At 42.2% G+C, this 19,486-nt stretch overlaps 1 protein-coding gene across 2 annotated transcripts; it reads right to left on the bottom strand.

Annotated features, from left to right (window-relative positions):
* Positions 1 to 2,440: 2,440 nt before the first annotated feature.
* STMN1 (stathmin 1) lies at positions 2,441 to 8,158 on the bottom strand. Of its 2 annotated transcripts, none has more exons than XM_074305770.1 (5): positions 8,078 to 8,158; positions 6,529 to 6,602; positions 5,802 to 5,974; positions 3,303 to 3,494; positions 2,441 to 2,956 (listed from the first exon to the last, which is right to left on the bottom strand). In XM_074305770.1, exons 2-5 carry the CDS (start codon positions 6,539 to 6,541, stop codon positions 2,885 to 2,887), a joined length of 450 nt encoding a protein of 149 aa, XP_074161871.1. In that variant the 5' UTR covers positions 6,542 to 6,602; positions 8,078 to 8,158; the 3' UTR covers positions 2,441 to 2,884. The 2 variants fall into 2 exon arrangements, with proteins under 2 accessions (XP_074161871.1, XP_074161872.1); XM_074305771.1 differs by lacking the exon at positions 8,078 to 8,158 and adding an exon at positions 7,156 to 7,316.
* Between the last annotated feature and the right edge of the window lie 11,328 nt (positions 8,159 to 19,486).

The following is a 19,486-nucleotide window of genomic DNA, read 5'->3' as shown; positions in this document are numbered from 1 at the left end:
TATAGGCTTTGGGGCAAAAAAAAAAAAAAAGTTTCTTGCTAACCTCCAGTATGGTTTTCTGGACTCAACTAGTCAGCTATGGCTCATATTCATGCTCCAATATGTCTAAAGTTTGGTTAAATCACTTTGAACCATATGAAGCTCAAACCAATGAAATGGGACAATAAGTATGCTATAGGCTAAGGCAGGGATAGTTCACTTTGACTGGAAAGGAATATTGAAATTCATCCAAGAAGAACAGGAGATTCAAGGAGAGGAGCCCTGGATCTGGTATCAGAAGAGTGAGGCCCAAGGTTGGATTTTGCTCATTATGTGAAGTTGGGCAAGTTCCTCCCTTCTGTGGGCTTTAGGTTGAGATTTCTCAAGTGTCTCCTGATCCTAAATTTTAGAAAGTGCTAAGCCTTTGTGACTGTGCTTAAAGGCCCCCCACTAGTCACAGGACAAGGGGCAAGTGACTTTTTCCATTCTGCCCAACCACTCATTCCAAGGTAAGAAAGTGGGCCTTTACTGCTTGTTTTCCTCCAGCACAATACAATGTTATATCCAGTGCACGAGCTTGAAAGAGCTGTTGAATCTATTACTGTGAAGGCTGTTTTCTGATCCGATGGTTTGGAGTTCACTCTGCTCCAGTGTTGTCCTTTCCAGGACTCTGTTAGAATTTCACATCCTTTACTTCCATTCAGCCCCCACCATCAGCCTTTTCTGTCACAAACCCCCAGTTTGACCTCTGCATTGCCTTACTTGCCATTCTTCTTCCCAGGATGCAATTCAATTCGTCTCCTGTAGTTCCCAGGAGCTTTACCTGATTCTATTGCTTTTTAGCTTGCTCTCTTCCCTGCTCGATCTCTTAAGATCTAGCATATAACACGTTCCCTTCGGACTTTTCCACATGTTTGCAGCCTCTGTTGCCTACAGACCATGAAATGTTAGAGCTGGGACCTTTAAATCATTTCTCTTATCTCATCTTAAAGATGAGGATTCTGAAGGCCAGAAAGGTATAGTGACAGGATCATAAAACTAATGGGTGGCAGAGCCAAAATTAGTATCTATATCCTCTAAATCCCAGACTCAGGGTCATCTTCCTCATATCTTTCTACCCTCAAACCTTACTTTTAAAATTTAATTATTATGAATTAAACAGACATCTAAAATCATAAGAACCATATTTTATGATCACAATTGCCTTAATGAAATCAGATAAAGTAAAACCAAAGATAAAATGAAAGCTAAATTTTATAAAATCCATAGATTTCTGTATTAGAAATATCAAGATCACTAATAAGATTTTCACCATTTATTCCTATATCTGTGTTTTTGTGGCAGATTCTTGGCTTCCTAGCACTCAAAGGCCTCTTTACAAAGAACTGTCAGCTCTGGAGTGATACAATCTTACTGTATTCAGAATTCACTTTCCTAAATGTCTGAGGCCATTTGCCAAAAGTTTCTCTTAAATAAGATTATTATGCTTCTAGTTTTGCAACCTCTATGGCAGGAGTTCTGAACCAGAGCTCCATGAATTTTTTAAAAAGAAAATAATTTAACAACTATTTCAATATAATTGGTTTCCTTTGTAATCTAAGTGTTTTATTCTATGCATTAACTTTAGGACTTCATGGGCTTCATAAGCTTGCCAAAGAAGTCCATGATTCAGAAAAAGTTAAGAAACCTTCCTCAAAGATCCAAAGATCAAATCACTGCCAATCCTTATCACTCAAGTCACTTAAGAAGTTTTTAAAGCAAAGGCTAGTCAACCATTTTGAGATTATAGACTTGAAAGCATTCTTTTGGGGGTTATGGTTGGTTTACACTAAAAATGACTACTAAAGTACCTTCCAATTATGAAATTATAAAATACAAAAGGGTATCTATTAAGGCACAATAGAAGAGGCTTCTCCTAATATTTTTCTGTTTCTCGTGGTGTACCAAATGGCAGAAAAGGTCATAGGTTTTGGGATCCTTCTCCTGAGAGCTGGAAGAGTCCTTAAAAATCTCCTAATCCAGTTTTCCTTCCTTAAATGAGTGAGCTGCTGAAACCCAGAGAAATAAAAGTGGTGATGTGCCTCCACCCCAGGAACAGCCTCGGGAGGTAAATAAACATTATTACATCTTTGTTCTATGGTAAAGCCTCCAAATGTTACATACTGTACCAATTGTGATTTTCATCTGAATTAAATAGGAACACAAAAACAGAAAATGATTGTGTGTGAATAAACATCCGAAAGACTAGCAACAGCTGATCTGGGCTGAGGCGTCAAAACAAAGCTATTATTGTAGAAGACGGACAACTCCAGAACAAAATCTGAAGAAAAGGGGCACAGAGCGTGCTGTAGCACATGCTAAGTCATTCTACCAAACCAGAGCAACTTTGGGATGCAATTTAAACTGGGCAAGTCTATTCAGCTGAAGTGGTTAAAACCTGGATAGAAAGAAGTCATTGCCATAACAGCACTGTGCAGTTTTATTAACCATTCAAGTACAGTAGTATCTGGAAAGACCGGGACAAAGGTCAGGTTTCAAAAGTGAACAGACAGATATATTCAGCATCTAACAGTTGGAAAGAAGCATACTACAGATTCCTTTCACAAACATGTTTTCACAGAGCCAATACAGTACTAGCCATTAACCCAGCACCGAGCATACTGGAATAGAAAAGATGCAACAAGAAAAATAGCTACGTTAGAAAGACTTCAACACTTTAGAAAAAGAGCAAAACACTTGTAGTTTCTCCCCCTTTGTCCCCAAAACAACATCTGTACGGTTTTGATCTATCTATGCAGCTCTACATCAGTTTCTAGAATATTTGTCAGGAGGAATAAAATAAAAGCGACACTGGCCAGTTCAGTCTTTGGATGCTCGGGAGGGGGAGAAGCCAGCTCTTGGCCAGCTAGTCAGCACCGTTCTCGTCAGCAGGGTCTTTGGACTCTCTGTTCTTCCGCACCTCCTCCATGTGCTTATCCTGGAGAAAACAAGGCAGAGCATACACACAAACATATGGCCCATGAAAGGGCCGCCAGTAAATCGGATTGCCCCCCCCTCTCCCAGCTGAACAGAGCCCCTCCAATACATGGTTTCTAACACCTGACCCATTTCCCGCCAGGGTGCAATCACACTGCAAGTGACAAAATCCTGTTCTAAAACAAAACAAAAGACTTTGCATAGGTCACTTCCTGAGATGAGCCCCACAAGGTACAAATGATCATCTCCTTCCACCAAATAAAACCATTCCAATGCACACACATTTTCTATGTAGACAATTAAGTCATGTCATTTATGCCTCAAAGAGGCTTGTGGCCCAGACCTACCTTCTCCCGCAAACGTTCCAGCTTAGCAGCCATTTGTGCCTCTCGGTTCTCTTTGTTAGCTTCCATTTTGTGGGTCAGTTTTTCTTCCGCCATTTTACTGAAGTTGTTGTTTTCTTCAATTGCTTTCTGAAGTACCTCCTTCTCATGTTCCCGCTTCTCAGCTAGCTGCTTCAAGACTTCAGCTTCATGAGACTGAAAAAAAATAAGGGTCACAGACCATGAGCTCTGAAATGGGCTGGGCAAGTCAGTTTAAATAGACACAGAAGTGTTTTCAAAAAAGGCAAAGAAAAAGTTTTCTTCAATGCTTCTGAAGTCACTACCTTACTAAAGAATGGTACTAAAGAATGAGGTAAAATGAAAATCTCTGTGGTCATACTTTTAGATATCAGGTGCATGATTGGGGGGAAATGGGGCAGCAGAGAGTAGATGGGAAGAAATGGCCAATATTTCTATCTGAAAACAGAAATGTTTGGCCCCAAGTTTTTGTTAAAATTATTTCTTAGGGGTATAGCTTGAAGCTGAACTTCATGGTGATATATCTTTAGACTGAGGGCAGTGTAATGAAAATCTGAGGTCAAAGCAAAACTGGCTAGATGACCCAAATGAGTCATTTTGTCTCCTAAAGATTCTTCTTTAACTGTAAATGGAGATAATTCTTAAATATCTTATCCCATATTGTGACAATTTTTAAAAATGGGAACCTCTAAAGTTCCCATCCTAAACCTATGATTCCATTTTTAAAAAGCACTTTGGAACTAAGTATTATAAATAAAAAACTAATGTAGTTTTGTGGATTTTTAAAAAGATTATTAAGTTTTATTGTTAAAGGCTCTGGAATTTGGCACCAATATCCAAATACTATGTAAGAATAGACTTGTTGTCAACTGAAGACATTGATACAAAAATTCAAGTCAGTTTCCAGCTTGGTACATGCACCAAGAAGGTTTCTACTCTGCTCTGCTCTAAGAGAAACAATATTCAGTTATTCCCTCCTAGGCCAGTCCCAGCTTTAGGAGGATCCAGTAGTCTGGATGACAGTTTCTTATGCCCATTCAGCAATACAATATGACCACTATTACTAACAAACTTATACAGTACTTAAGAGATTTGGAAAGTATTTTATTACATACAGTGTCACACATTTGATCCCATAATCTTTAAGTCACTAGTTACAACTTCAGGAAAAACACTTAACCTCTCTGGGCCTCATTTTTCTCATCTGTAAAATGAGACAGTTGGACAAGATGACTTTTTAATGTTCCTTTCATCTCTGATTCTAAGCAGTTGATTCAGATTTGAATACAGTAGCTCTAATTCCAAATTCAGTCCTCTTTACTTCAGCTGCCTTTTTAGTAGATAGCAGGCATTCATCCAGTTCTATTAGAAGTGCATTCTCATAACTCATTATTACAGTGATCTATTTGTATTATGAGTCAAGTCACAACTGTCAAAATATCACTTTGTTCAATATGAATTTGATCTAACTTGACAGGGCCACAAAGAAGCAGCCAGATATCTTATTTCAAACCAGAATTCTAATGCAGGTATTCTATAATGTTATAATGGCATAGTACAAAGAATAGTACAAATCAAGGGATCTGGATTCCAACTTCAATTAGGTGCGTAACCTTAGTAAGCAAGTCAGCAAAAAGCTCTGAAATTATTTTCTTATCTGGAAAATGAGGGTAACATTGGGACCATACTTGCATGAAGTAGGGGTATCATGGCTGATTGTAATGACTATAAATTAAACAGTATACATGCAAGTTTGTGAAAAACAGAAAACCCTATGTTATAACTCCTCTCTCTGATTTGACAATTAAAAGACGACCTTGCAAGTCCCTTACACATTTCTGTATAGAACGACTCTACATCAAAGGTCTTATCTTTACAAGCACGTGTTTTACATTATTCTGTGGCAACACAGTATATACAACTGTTACTTACTGACTGATAGTCACAAAAGAAAAGAATAAAAATAGATCAAATATAAATACTTTACTACTGGGAATTTTTATCATTGAATTGTTTCAATTAAGACCGATTCTTTATAGCCTCTTTTGAGATTTTCTTGGCAGACATGTTGGGAGTCCTTTGCCATTAACTTCTCCAGTTCATTTTACAGATAATAAAAACTGAGGCAAACAGGATTAATAACTTGCCCATGGTCACACAATTACTAAGTATCTGAAGCCTGTGCTTTGAATTCAGATCTTCCTGATTCCTGGCAGAATCTCCATCCACTTTGACATCTAGCTGCTCCATATAACTGGGAACACACACATTCAAAGCACAAATACTTAAAGTACATCAATTATGACTCAGTTAAACAACATCTTTATTGAATTATTGCAAATTTCAAAATAGATGCTTAAATGATACAGTACAATAAACAAGTACATTACCAAATGATGTGATGAACAAGAACTTCTGAGGATCTTTAAATTTGGGCTCAAAATGAGTTTTGATGTATCCAATACAAATAATAACAGTGTTTACCTTGCGTCTTTCTTCTGCAGCTTCTAGTTTCTTTTGAATTTCTTCCAAGGAAAGATCTTTCTTCTTTGGAGGGGAAAGAGGGAATTCTGGAACTGCTTCTTTTGAACGAGGACTAAGTATCAGCTCAAATGCTTGCCCCGAGGCACGCTTCTCTAGTTCTTTCACCTGGATATCTAGACACAGAATGATGATCATGTTTCTGGAGTACTTGGGAAACGCTATTGATATACTAATTATGATCCTCCAAAACCCTGAACAATTTAAGGTACTGAATTAAGATCAAGCATATATATGTATGCTAGTCTTATCAGGCAAGGAATCCATTCCTTTACATCTAAACACAGAACCACAAAACATTGTTTCACACTACACTGAAATCCAATCCCCCCTTTCACTCTTCCCCTCCAGAATTCAGTGGGCTCTATATTTTGGGGTTAATCCTTCTGGTCAAATCATCAGTAATAGTTGGTTATTTTCATTAACAATATGTTTTGTAAAAGTCCTAAGACCTACTTTGAAGGATCTTAATAACAAAGTAGGTGAATAGCATGATTGTAGACCGAGTGTTAGCCTGTCATTTCTGTTTAAACTCCTCCCCCTACCCAAACAAAGGCAAATACATTCGGTTAGATCAGGCTTCCCCTAAAAGCCACAGTGTTTGGCATGGACCCCAGCTATTTCATAATCTAAACATTTAAGCTTATTCAGTTGGTTTATTATTACATACCAGAAGAAGCCATGGTGAATAGAAGACAAGAGACTGGCAGTGTACTCTAGACAATCCACACGGTGGAGAGAACCCTGAAAATTATTTTTTTAAGTGCAAAAATCAAGCTTCATGCATTTCAATATAAAAAGATCTCAGCAAAAATTACTTGGGTATCAGGGAGGAAGAAAAGGACTACAACCACAGACAATAACGTATAAAGTACTGCAATACCAAAAGATTATGACATGTTAAAATGACATTTTCTAGAAAGAAATATTAGTACTGCATCGAAAAGAAAATCATGGGATTTGCTGAACTTGAACCATTCAAAGTAAAAAACATTTTTCTATCGAGAACAAAAACGTCCTGACTACAAACTACCATCCCTGGGAGCTGTGGGGGCCAGTGTTAGAAGCATTGTTATAGGAGCGGAGGCACTCCGCGTACAATCCCTCCATTGTGTAGGACAGAGATCTACCTCTGCTCCCCAGTCAGGTCTCGGTGGAAAACAGCTCCCCAAACGTGACCCGCAATAAAGAATTCCTATTGTTTCTGGGGTCCGGGGACCTGCCGGAGGGTCGGGAAGGCATCCTCACGCCTCAGGCTCGAGGCGCTCCAGGCCGGAGAGCCTCGGCTGAGCTTTACCTGCTGCATCACTGTGACTACCAGAGGGTCACTTGAGAAGATGCCATCCTGCCAGGGCTGAGCTAGAGAAGGCCCAACAGCCACCAGAGCCACCTGCCCCGGAGAGGGGCGTGGCCCGCGCCCCGGGAGGCCGGGCTTGTCCAATCGTCGCGTAGTGGGCGCCCCGCCCCTTTCCCTCCCCGCGCCTTTTCGAAATCTCCCCGAACGCTCCACATCCCAGAGCAGGGAAGCGCGCGCACGCGCGCGCTGGAGCTTCAAGATAAAGGAGGAGGCACTGGGCGGGGCTAACGGTCCCATCCGGGGAACTCCGCCCTCCTCAGGTTTTCCCCCTCCCCCTACTCCCGCCAAATCCCCCACCCGGGCTCCCCGCTTCGACAGAGGGTGGGGGGGTGCCCCCTGACTCGGGGTAGGGCCCCCTCCCCCACGAGCTGTCCGTCAACGCCCCGGCTCCGGTAGGTGGGGGTCGCAGCCCTCGAGGGGTGGGCGCGGCCCCAGTGGCACCCGCACAAAGGCCAGGCGGCCCGTCAGTCACGCAGTCTCGGGTCGGGGCGGGGGGTCGACAGCTTGACCCCGGGTCTCTCGGACAATGGGGGCCGCGCCCGCCCAAAGGAGGGTCTCCGCCCCCTATTGTCTCCTCCGACCTGCTTCCGCGCCCCCTACTGGGCCGGGGCCCCGCCCAAGTCACCATCGCAGCCGCCGCATCCCCAGAGCCCACGGTCCCCCCCAAGCCTCCGAGAGAGGCTCCGCCCGGCGGCAGACACAAAGCAGCGCCTCGGACCCCGGACCGTCCGAGCCCCCGCCCCGCTCCACTTCGGGGGCCGCCGTCCAGCTAGCCCCGGCCGGCCGTCCAGCCTCCCTAGCTCCCCCGCCCTCCAATGCCTCTGCTGCTCCCGCCGCCGCTGTGCCGAGGCCCCGCACCCACCTGCTCGGTCCGAGCCGCCCGGCCACACTCCGAGCACCAACAGACCCGGGCGCGCACAAAAGCGCCAAACAGCGGCACGTGACCGCCCCGCGGGGCTCCGCATTGGCTGAGCTCGGCGGCACGTGCCGGCCCCCTCCCCTCCCCGCCCTGCTTTTTTCATTCTCCCCCCTCCATCCTTCCCTCCCTCCTCCCAGCTCCATCTCTGCCTTACCCTCCCCGCCCTTCTTTTCATTCTCCCTTCCATCCCTCCCTCACCCTCGCCACCCTCTTATCCTCCCCCTCCATCCTTTCCTTCCCCTCTTTCCCCAACTCAGGTGCCCCTCCCTCCCTCCCCCTTCCTTTCTCAGCCCTCTCCTCCTTCCCCTGCCATCCTTTCTCCAGCCCAGCCCCTACCTTCTGCTCCTCTGCCCTTCCCTTACTCAGGCGCCCTGCTTCGCATTCTCTCCTCCTGCCCTTCCCTCTCCGCCCCCCACACTCCGTCCTCAGCTTCTGCCCGTTACAGGCTGCCTTATTCTGCCTTTTCCATCAGCCCTCCCTTCCCTGTTATTCTCTCCCGTCTCCTGCCTTTGCAGTTCTTTTCATTCTCCCCTTCCATCTTTTTTTACTCCACCTTCCTTGCGTTGCTCCCTCCATTTCCCCCAGTCCCTTCTATTTTCCATCTTCCCTCCCAGCCCTCCTGCTTCAGTTCCCCCTCCATCGCCCTCTTTAACTTTTCATCCCCTCCTCCCTCCATCCTTTGTTTTTCCTTCTCACATCCCTCCTGTCCTCTCCCTGAACATCCTTCCATGACTCTCTACCTTTTTCTCCCCCCTTCCTCACCCGCCCTTCCTTCCCTCAGCATCTCAGGAAAGTTTGCCCCGTTACACGGATGGGCTGGTGGTCGGTGGGGAGCCGGCACTCAGTCAAATAGGTGTTCCCTTATCCCATCCTCAGGTGGGCAGGGAAAGAACCAAGCTCTACTTGTAACTGTGTCACGGACCCTGCTGTGTGTCTTTAAGCAAATCACTTCACCTCTCTGGTTTCTTTATCGCCACCTCAGTTTCCTTATTGGAAGGGGGACAGAGCAGTGAGCTCCGTGAGCCCAGCAGCTCTGACTTCCTCTCACTGGGACTCACTATAAAATGAGGTCTAGATCGTCTCCAAGGTCCCTCTCAGCCCTAAATCCTATGATCCCTTCAAAATGAAGCTGTCTGGACATCTGGACCTTCAGGACAGAATGTGCAGCTGGCCACATTCAGCATAGCCCCACAACTTGGGACGGTCCTGACTCCTCCCCCACCCAGCCCGAGTCGGGAGGATTGTGTTTTCAGACCCGAGGGGCCCCAGGATTGGGCTGCTACGGATCCCCAGAGCCTTCGCCTTGCTGGATCACACCCCCCGGGTCTTTAGTTGTGATGCTGTGGAAATGAGGTCCTGCGAGCAGAGGGGCGGCAGTTGTGCCTCTGGAATCTGATCCCCCTTCGAAGCTAAGAATGTCCCTCTGGCTTGGCTTTTAGGATGGAGAGACCCCATCTGTTCTGCCAAGTCATTTGCCTGATGATAGGAAAGGAGGAGCAAATACAGCCCCAGACAAGCCACGGAGCCTCTCCATCTATGTATTGCTTTTGTTCTGAGGACATGTGCTTGGGGGATCTGAGCTGAGATTACTTTAAGAATTGAAACAAAAGAACCCACAAGGTCAGTCTCCATGCCTTGATTGATCCAGGGTCTTCTGATCACATTAGGAGATTGAACTGACTCTGGGGAATCCTCACAGAAAAACTCCAACCCAAACAGTTCCTGTGGGGACCCCCCATCCCACCCCCTGCTCCAGCACTGCACTGTGGCTTGTGCCCCACACATTCAGAGAAATCAAATGGTTGTTTGGGGGCCGTGTTGAAGAACCCCAGAACCAAGGACTGGCTCTTCACACAGACACAATCCTTCCTGAAAAGCTTCTCATCCTCGACAATCACCAGGGAGGTGCAGTGGTTAAATGCCAATTAGGAAGCACCCTGGACAATTAAAACCTCACAGCTCCAAGGACAGACTCCTGACACAAAGAAACAGTCAGTAGGCGCTGTTGCCTGAAATCAGCTTTTGCAGTGGGGAAATATGCTTGTTGCAGCATTTTTTTGCAACAATCCACTGTTGAATGGGGTCCACCCATGCAAGTACCACGGCCAGACACTGTGTGCCAATCTGCTTGCTTTTCCCATAGCATGTGGGCCCACCGGTAACAGTGCAGCTCCTGAAGCCAAAAAAGGGCTCTCCCCTCCGAAATCAAACTTTACCTCCAGGCAATGGCCACATATTCCCATCTGCCTGTGGGAAAGACATCATCAATCAATCAGGCTGCAAGGAAGGGGGAACATTCAAAGATGACAGCCTGGAAGGTCAAATTAGGGGAGATGAGAGAGAGAGAGAGAGAGAGAGAGAGAGAGAGAGAGAGAGAGAGAGAGAGAGAGAGAGAGAGAGAGAAACCTATATCAGTCATATAAACATGTGAACCTATATAGGTACATATGAACAGCCCCAAAAGAAGAGAGTCTGGTTATCCCTCCAACCAACCTTAGGTTTTCGTTACCTGAACAGGAGGTTAACAGTAAGGGATCCACCCTCTTGGGTCTATATTTTTTAAAAAACAAGAAATTGCTTCACAAAAGAATCGCACATTACCCAGCATTAATGTTGTGACAATCCCAAAAAATAAATCTTTCAAAATACTCATTGTTTTTAAAACAACCACTCCCCCCACCTCTTTTTTTCTCTCTCCCCTCCCAGAGCTAAAGTCTATTTCCATGGAAACCACTGCTAGGAATGGAGTTGTTAGAATTCATGTAGATTTTTAAATCTTTTATAATGATGTTGCTTAGCTTCTGGGTAGTTCATTAGAGGAATAGAAATTTCCTGTAGTCCTCAGTGTGGGTTTTGTATTAGTTTTTGTTGTTTTTTTATAAGATTTTCTGCTTTTTTAATAATCTTGATGTACTGCCATATATGGTTCTACCTACCCTCCCCCCACCCAGGGTATTCCTGGAGAACAGTAAAGAGGGCTTTTGAGAGCAGGTTCTTTCAATAACTGTTTTTTAAATGGCACTAAAGGGTGTTAACATCTTATAGAGCCCCAGAAACTAGAAGGGTTTTAATTCTAAATAGAGAAAAGCAGCAGAAGCCACTTGACTAAGGAACTAGACAAAAAGGACCTCCATCAAACCTCCTTAAAAGCATCAACAAAAACAAAACCAGTCTAAAGGTTAATACTAACATCACATCACAAAAGCATAAAACTTCTCCCAAAAGAATGACCAGATTTGCAGATGGTCTGGAGCTGGGGAGGGGAAGGAAGAAGGGAGGGAATATAGGATGACAGAATCTGGGTCCAAAATGAGCTCCAGAAATCAAGGTTGAATTGAAAAAAGATGAGATTTAACAAGGATAAATGTAAAATACTACATTCAGCCTCAAAAACTTTAACTGTTGTATACTTGAAGCCTAGCCTGGGGGTTCTTAATCTTTTTGATGACCTAGACCCCTTTGGCTATCTGATAAAGTTTAAGATACCCTTTTTAGGATAATGTTTTTAGATGCATAAAATAAATTCAAGATTACAACAAAAACCAATAATCATTGACCCCTGGGCTAGATAGATATTCAGATGAAAAAAGATCTAGGATTTTTAATTATTATTTTTTAGCAGACCATAAGCAGCATGAATCAAACAGAAAGACAAAACAGCAAAAGGAATAGTGTGATCTTTTTTTTTTCCCTTTTATTAATGCTTTTTATTTACCGTTGCAAAACTTTCTGTTCCAAAATTTCCCCCCTCCCACCCTCTCCCCTAGGTGGCAGGTAGTCCAATATATGTCAAATATGTTAAAATATATGTTAAATCCAATATATACATATTTATACAGTTATCTTGATACACAAAAAAAAATTGGATCAAGAAAGGGAAAAAAAAAACCTGAGAAAGAAAACAAAACAAGCAAACATCAGCAAAAAGAATGAGAATTCTATGTTGTGTTCCACATCTGTTCCCATAGTTCTCTCTCTGGGTGCAGATAGCTCTCTTCATCACTGAACAATTGGAACTGGTTTGAATCATCTCATTGTTGGAAGAGGGCTACGTGGCCCATCAGAATTGATCATCATATAGTATTGTTGTTGAAGTATATAATGATCTCCTGGTTCTGCTCATTTCACTCAGCATCAGTTCATGGGAGTTTCTTGAGGACTCTCTGAAATCATCTTGTTGGTCATTTCTTATAGAACAATAATAGGAATAGTGTGATCTTAACCTGAATTAATACTATAGCATCCAGAAAACAGAGGTTGTAGTCTTTTTTGTCCTTTGTCTTCTTCAGACAGTATCTAGAAGAGTGGGTCCTGTGAGGGTCACAGTTTATGGGGAGCCTTGGATAAACTCGGGCTTGTCCAGAGGAAGCTAACCATGACTTCATGGTGACTTGAAGACATGCCACAGAAAGAGCAGTTTTAGGAATTGGACTATATTGCCTGAGGAGAAAAGAGGGAGCATATATAATCATATAATGATCTGTCTTCAGAGAAATAAAGAGGGAGAAGATATATTCTACTTGGCTCCAGAGAACAGAATTGGGACCAACAAGTTAAAGGCTAGATTTTCTAATAATTTAAAGTCACTACCCAAATGGGATGAACTCCATTTTGCTGAAGTAGTGAGTTCCTCATCACTAGAAATATTCAGGCAGAAGTCAATTCCTGCTTCAGGATTAGACAAGTTGAGCTCTTTCCAATTGTAGTATTCTGTAATTCCGTAATTATTTTTGGACATTTTCTAATGACTAGCTATACTAAGACCGTGTCTATACTATGGGAACAATTCATAGATCAAAGAAAGTTCATAGGTTCACTGAATTGATAGTAGACCCTCAATATAGAATATTATAGATGGAAGAGACTATAAGGATTGCAATTAGAAGAATATAATTAGAACATATGTTAGAGCTGGGAAGGCCCTTAGAACCCAGGATGTCAGAGCTGGGAGGGCCCTTAGAACCCAGGATGTCAGAGCTGGGAGGGCCCTTAGAACACAGGATATCAGAGCTAGGAGGGGGCTTAGAACTTAGGCTGTCAGAACTGAGAGGGCTCTTAGAACCCAGGATGTCAGAGCTGGGAGGGCCTTTAGAACACAGGATATCAGAACTGGGAGGGCCCTTAGAACATAGGAGGTCAGAGCTGAGAGGGCCCTTAGAACCCAGGAGGTCAGAGGTGGGAGGGCCCTTAGAACCCAGAGTGTCAGAACTGAGAGGATCCTTAGGATAAAGATACTCAAAGGAGATGTCAGAAGGAATATTATTGCACGAGTTCATCTTCAGGAATACAAAGTGAAACATTGTGAAACTGTAGCACCAACATTTAAAGAAGACCTATAGGTCAGAATGAAATTGGAAGTTGAAAGTGAGTCCACAATGTGATCTGACATCCAAAAGCTCAGAGTTCCGCAGAAGGCATTAAAAGCAGGGTGTCTAAGACTAGGAAGATAATAGCTCTGCTGTGCCCTATCCTGGTCAGCACTCATCTGGAACACCACTTTTAGGTCTTAGTGTCACATTTTTCAAAATTTTATCAGTAAGCTTGAGAGTTAGCAAAGAAAGGCAGACAAAATGGATCAGTGAACACAATCATAGCAGATTCTGGTCTTAGCCACTCAATAAACATTTATTAGATGAAGGTCAATTGGAGGAGTTGGAACTGTTAAGCCTGGAGAAGGGAAGATTCTGGGGGCCTCAAGAGTTATCTTCAAGCACCTTAAGGATTATCACTGGGAAGAATTAGATCCCTCTAGCTGGGGTCCAAAGAACCAAACTAGAGCAATGGGTGGAAGAGGAAAAGAGGCAAATGGATGGTTGGTGGAAGGAACATCCCTTGCCATCCTTAGGACTGGGGTACTTCCTCTTTGGACAAAAGTGTTGGATAGTATAGTTTCTAGATTTTCTTCTAGCTCTAGAAGTGCTATGTTTTAACATGATCTATTTAAGGTCCCTTTTAGAGCTAAGATTTTAAGATTCTGTCTCTTACTAATATTTCATGTGCTTGTGCAAACAGTAGTGAGAAAACCCTGAGTATAAATTCTAGCACTGCCACTTACTGTTCAAGTAACCTTGGGCAAAATGAAATTAAAACATTGATTAGGTGCTTACCATATACCAAACACTATTCATATCTCTGGGGATATAAATACAAAAAGGAGACAGTCTCTGCCCTCAAGAAACTTGCATTCTAGTAAGGAAAACAACATGTGGAGGAGAGGTGGTTAATATTCCTAGATCTTTAATCACATAATACATGAAAGGCAGTCAGGTATGAGAAGACTAGAAAGGAAGGAACAAGGTGATGAAAGGCTTTAAAAGCCAGACAAAGGATGTTACCTTTGATCCTTGAGATAATTGGGAGGCAGTGAATGGGGGCTGACCTGCATCTTAGAAGATGAATCTATATTTAAGTGAAGAATGGACTGGAACGGCAAGAGACAGATACATAGGCCAACCAGCAAGCTATTGCAATATTCTAGACATGAAGTAATAAGAACCCTCATGAAGGTAATGACAAGGAGAAAAGGTGTAAAAGTGATGTTGTAAAGGCAAAATACATAGGACTTGGCACTGGATTGAATATGGAGGAATCGAGAGTGACATGGAGATTGCAAACCCTGGTAGTACCCTCCAAAATCATAGGAAAGTTTAGGAAGAGGGGAGGGCTTTGGACATGATGAGTTTAAGAAATAAATCTGTGCTGATTTTTCTTGTGCAGCCTGATCAATGTGGAAATATGTTTAGAAGAATTGCACATATTTAAGCTGTATTGGATTATTTGCTCTCTAGTGGAGGAGGAAAGTGGGGAAGAAGGGAGAAAAATTTGGAACACAAGGTTTTTGCAAGGATGAATATTGAAAACTATCTTTGCATGTATTTTGAAACATAAAAAGCTATCAGCATATAAAAAAGAAATCTGAGAATCAACAGCAGAGAGATGATAATTGAAGTCATGGGAGTTGATGAGCTCACCAAGCAAATTAGCATAGAGGGAGAAGAGTCCCAAGAAGTCTCCAAAGCCTCAGGGACATCCACATTTAGTGGTCACATCCTGAATGAATACACAGCAAAGGAAAGTCAGAGAGGTAATAGGAGAATGAACATAGAACAACCTCTTATAAACCTAAAGGGAATAGCAGTGTCAAGGGTGCTGAGATACCCTTCAGCAGGAGACAGACTAAGAAAAGACCATCGAACTTGGCAATGAAGAGACCACTGATAATTTCTGAGCAAGTGGTTTCAGTTAAATGATAAAGTCAAAAGCCAAGCTGAACAAGTTCACCAGAGAGTGAATAAAAGAAAGTGGAAGCCCTGTGTGTAAAGCTGGAGAAACTGAGCAAGACAGAGATTAAAGAACAATTCAATAATTTATTAAAAGGGAGAGATTTACTGGGACCAAATGGATCCATGGTTTGGTCCCAGGGCTGAAGAAGACTGTTGTCTCAAAGAATCTGGCCCTGAATGTCCAATAACAAGAATCTTTTATAGGGTAACAATGACATAATGGGGGAGGTACCTGGATGGGGATGATCTAATGGGGGCAGGAACCCAGGATGACTTAATGGGAGAGACTCCTGATATTCTAATGTCTAAAATAGATAAAGACCTTTATCCCATCAAACATTAAGAGGAAATAAGTATAGACTAAGGTCTAAGATATAAGACCTTTGTCCTGACATTAAGAGGGAATAGTTATAGCCTGAGACAGAGTAACTGAATAGGACAATTAGGGAAACTGGGTCAGGACATTAAAAGAGAACTGTGGCACAACATGTGGACAGGAAAGGGAGGTAAGCTACAGAACAATGGGTAGCCAGGATGGATGGATAGATGGATGGATGAAGGTGGTCTTTCTGCATTTCCTTGAAAAAAAGCCGGGTACCATTTTAGCCAAAGACTTGGCAGTGATAATCATGGCCAAACAGAAAGGATGAAGTCCAGCAGAGAGCAGGCCCAAGGAGTTCAGTGAAACAGAAGATGCCAACAGTCTTAGGAGGCCAGAGAGGTAATTTTGCCCACTATCACAACTCCCCATTTGGGAATGAGGAAGTCCTCAACCTTGATTTTGATATTTATTCACTTTCTCCAGAATGTTGTGTATATTTGTGGGAGATTGTGCCCTGTTTGTGCCCATACTGGGGGAGACGGAGGGGAATGCTCTAATGTAAATCTTTTTTATCATGCAACTCTCACAAATGCCTTTGCTGTAAGTGAATGTCCTCTAACTGTCTAGTGAAAAATAAGCACACCAGGGGGTCCTTGTTTTAGGAGTCTGGACACATGGTGCCTTGATCCTGGAGAAGCTATTTCTGGAAATCCAACCTGTGAATTCAAGTTGGAGAGTGCAGGAGTGTTTAACCCAGGGGTATTACAGCAATAACAGTAGATCAAATGGGTGCTGCTAAAGTACTCTTCTCAAAACAATCAAGTACTGTTATCCCTATTTTGAGATAAGAAAACCAAAGATCAGGGAAATGAAGAGACTGGCTCACATGGCTAGTAAGGACTGACCTGAGGGACATACTCAGATTCTGAGGTCCGACTCTTTCCTCAGAATCCCTTTTACTTCTAAAGGAATCTCAAAAGTCAGAAAGGAGGTAGTGGAATTTATGGCCAGAAGGGAGCTGAATTAGGAGTATTTCACAAATATGAGTTTACCAAATTCATGCCTTTTTCTACATGAATCCATAGCATTTAGGCATGCCTTGGGTTTTCTATTAATAATTTGAAATGAAACTGCTAATTATCTTTATAAATAATGAGCCAGATTCTATAATCAGATGGCATGTATGAGTGTGTCACATCTTTAAAACTCAGTTGTTTGCAAGTTGGAAAGCTCCCCAGCAAGATCTTAAAATATTTAAGCTATAAGAGACCCTAGAATATGGAAAAACTTAGCTAACAGAATGTCAGATTTGGAAGAGTCCCTAGAGCACAGATTGTTAGATATGGTAGATCACAGAACCTGAGAAGTGAGGTCAGAGTTTCAGGAGGTCAGTGGTCTTGCACTAACATCTTTTTCCTTTAGCACCAACATTATTACGAGCAGAGTTCCACAGCCTACCCCAGACTGCCAAAGAGGAGTCCATGATACAAAAAAAGTTAATCTTTGTCTTGGAAAATAGAATATCAGAGCTGGATGGGGCTTTAGAAATCTCAAGTCCTGGCTTTTTTTCAACAATGAGGTGATTCAGGCCAATTCCAATAGACTTGTGATAGAGAGAGCCATCTGCATCCAGAGAGAGGAATGTGGAGCACAACATAGTATTTTCACCTTTGTTGTTTGCTTGTTTTTTCCTTTTCCTTTTTTCCCTTTTTGATCTGAGCTTTGTTGTACAGCATGATAAATGTGGAAGTGTTTAGAAAAATTATATGTTTAACCTGTAATAGATTATTTGCTGTCTAGGAGAGGGGGAAGAGGGGAAGGAGAGGAAAAAATTTGGAACACAACGTTTTGCAAGGATAAATGCTGAAAATTATCCTTGCATGTATTTTGAAAAATAAAAAGCTATTATTTAAAAAAAAAAGAAAAAGAAATCTCTAGTGCGATCCCCTCATTTGACAGAGAAGGAAACTTAAGAGAAAAAAGTGGCTCAAAATTACACAGCTAATGAATGACAGAGCTGAAATTGGAATCCAGGTCTCCTGCTTCCCCAGTCACCTACTTACCTTCCCATACTATCCTCTCTCTCTGATTCTGTCATATCTCTCTTTTTTTCCTTTATTCTTTCTGAGGGTAATCAGAGTTAAGTGACTTGCCCAAAGTCACACAGCTAGTCAGTATCTAAGGGTGATTTTGAACTCAGATTCCTCCTTACTCCAGAGCTGATGCTCTAGTCAACCCCCATATTCCTCTTATGGTGAAGATTGTGTCATATTTGTTTCTGACTGTTATTTATAACTAATTTCCGTATTACTAGAGGGGAAGAAAGGAAGGGAGAATAGAAACAGGATGTCAGACCCACTCTTCAGTGAGTTTTCCAGAGGGGCTCCAAGTGCAACCCGATGTTAAATTTTGCATCTAAGATTCCATATTAACCAGTTTCCTCAGAAAAGAGAAGACGTCTCCCTTTGCTATCTTGCAGAAGTCATGTATCCATGGAAATGAACGCTGTATGTAATGTCAGATTTTTAAAAATGTATCAATCAGTTTTTCTTTAAAAATTCTTTGTTATAAAGCATAATTTTCTGGGAAGCAGAGGGAGGGATATATAATGAAATCTAGATAGCACTAAAATATCCTTACCCTTGCTAGCTTAAAAATGGGGGGGGACTACTAATCTCTTTTAACCCCCAAATCCCCTGTGAGCTCATGTTGTAGAAAGGCCAAACTAAATTGAAAGTCAAGAGACCAGGGCTCCTGGACCAACTCTGCCATGAACTAGCTGCATCACTTTGGTCAAATCCTTTCTTTCCTTTTTCTTTTTTTTTTTCTTTTTTTCTTTTTTAAATAATGCTTTTTATTTTGTAAAATACATGCAAAGATAGTTTTCAATACTCATCCTTGTAAAACTTATATTCCAATTTTTTCTCCCTCCCTTTTTACTTCTCCCTAGATAGCTAGTAATCCAATATAAGTTAATTGTGCAATTCTTCTAAACATATTTCCACATTTATCATGCTATATAAGATAAATCAAATCAAAAGACAAAATGAGGAAAAAAACCAAGCAAACAACAACAAAGGTGAAAATACTATGCTGTGACCCACATTCATCCGCATAGTCTTTTCTCTGGGTACAAATGGCTCTCTCCATCACAAGACTTTGGAATTGCCCCGACTTACCTCATTGTTGAGAATAACCAAATCCATCACAGTTGATCATCACATAATTTTGTTGTTGCTTTGTACAATATTCTTCATCAAGTCCTTTCAACCTCAAGGGTCCTCATCTGTAGTTTGCTAATAATACCTGCTATTTCTCTTTCACAGTCATGGATATTGTGAAGATCAAATAAGCTAACACCTGTGAAAGTTCAGGTGTCAAGGATGCCTATTATAGCAGAGAGCCTTCTGTGCACAGTCCTTTTTAAATAAATATCTTAATAGTTTCAGCATAACCCTGACATGGTTTTAGATAACCTGGGAAGTTGAAATAAAAGTAAGTCTGGCCAGATACATTTCAAGCAAGGCAAAGTATCACAAGATCATGAAACCTAGAGTTCGTTAAACTTAAAATTCATCAAATTCAACCTCATTTTTTTGAGGAGGAAGCTGAAGGCTAAAGAGTGAAAATGATTTGCTCACTGTCACATAGGAAGATGAAGAGCCAGAATTCTATGAAGTGGAAGCCTGGGTCCTTCATGAAGGGCACCAGAGCAACAAGAGGAAGACCTTGGACAGGATCGCAGGA

The sequence above is a fragment of the Sminthopsis crassicaudata genome, chromosome 3 (assembly GCF_048593235.1).
Source record: "Sminthopsis crassicaudata isolate SCR6 chromosome 3, ASM4859323v1, whole genome shotgun sequence".
In the NCBI taxonomy this organism is placed as follows: Eukaryota; Metazoa; Chordata; class Mammalia; order Dasyuromorphia; family Dasyuridae; genus Sminthopsis; species Sminthopsis crassicaudata.
Note: the sequence above shows the minus strand (reverse complement) of the source record. Positions and strands in the feature narration are given on the sequence as shown.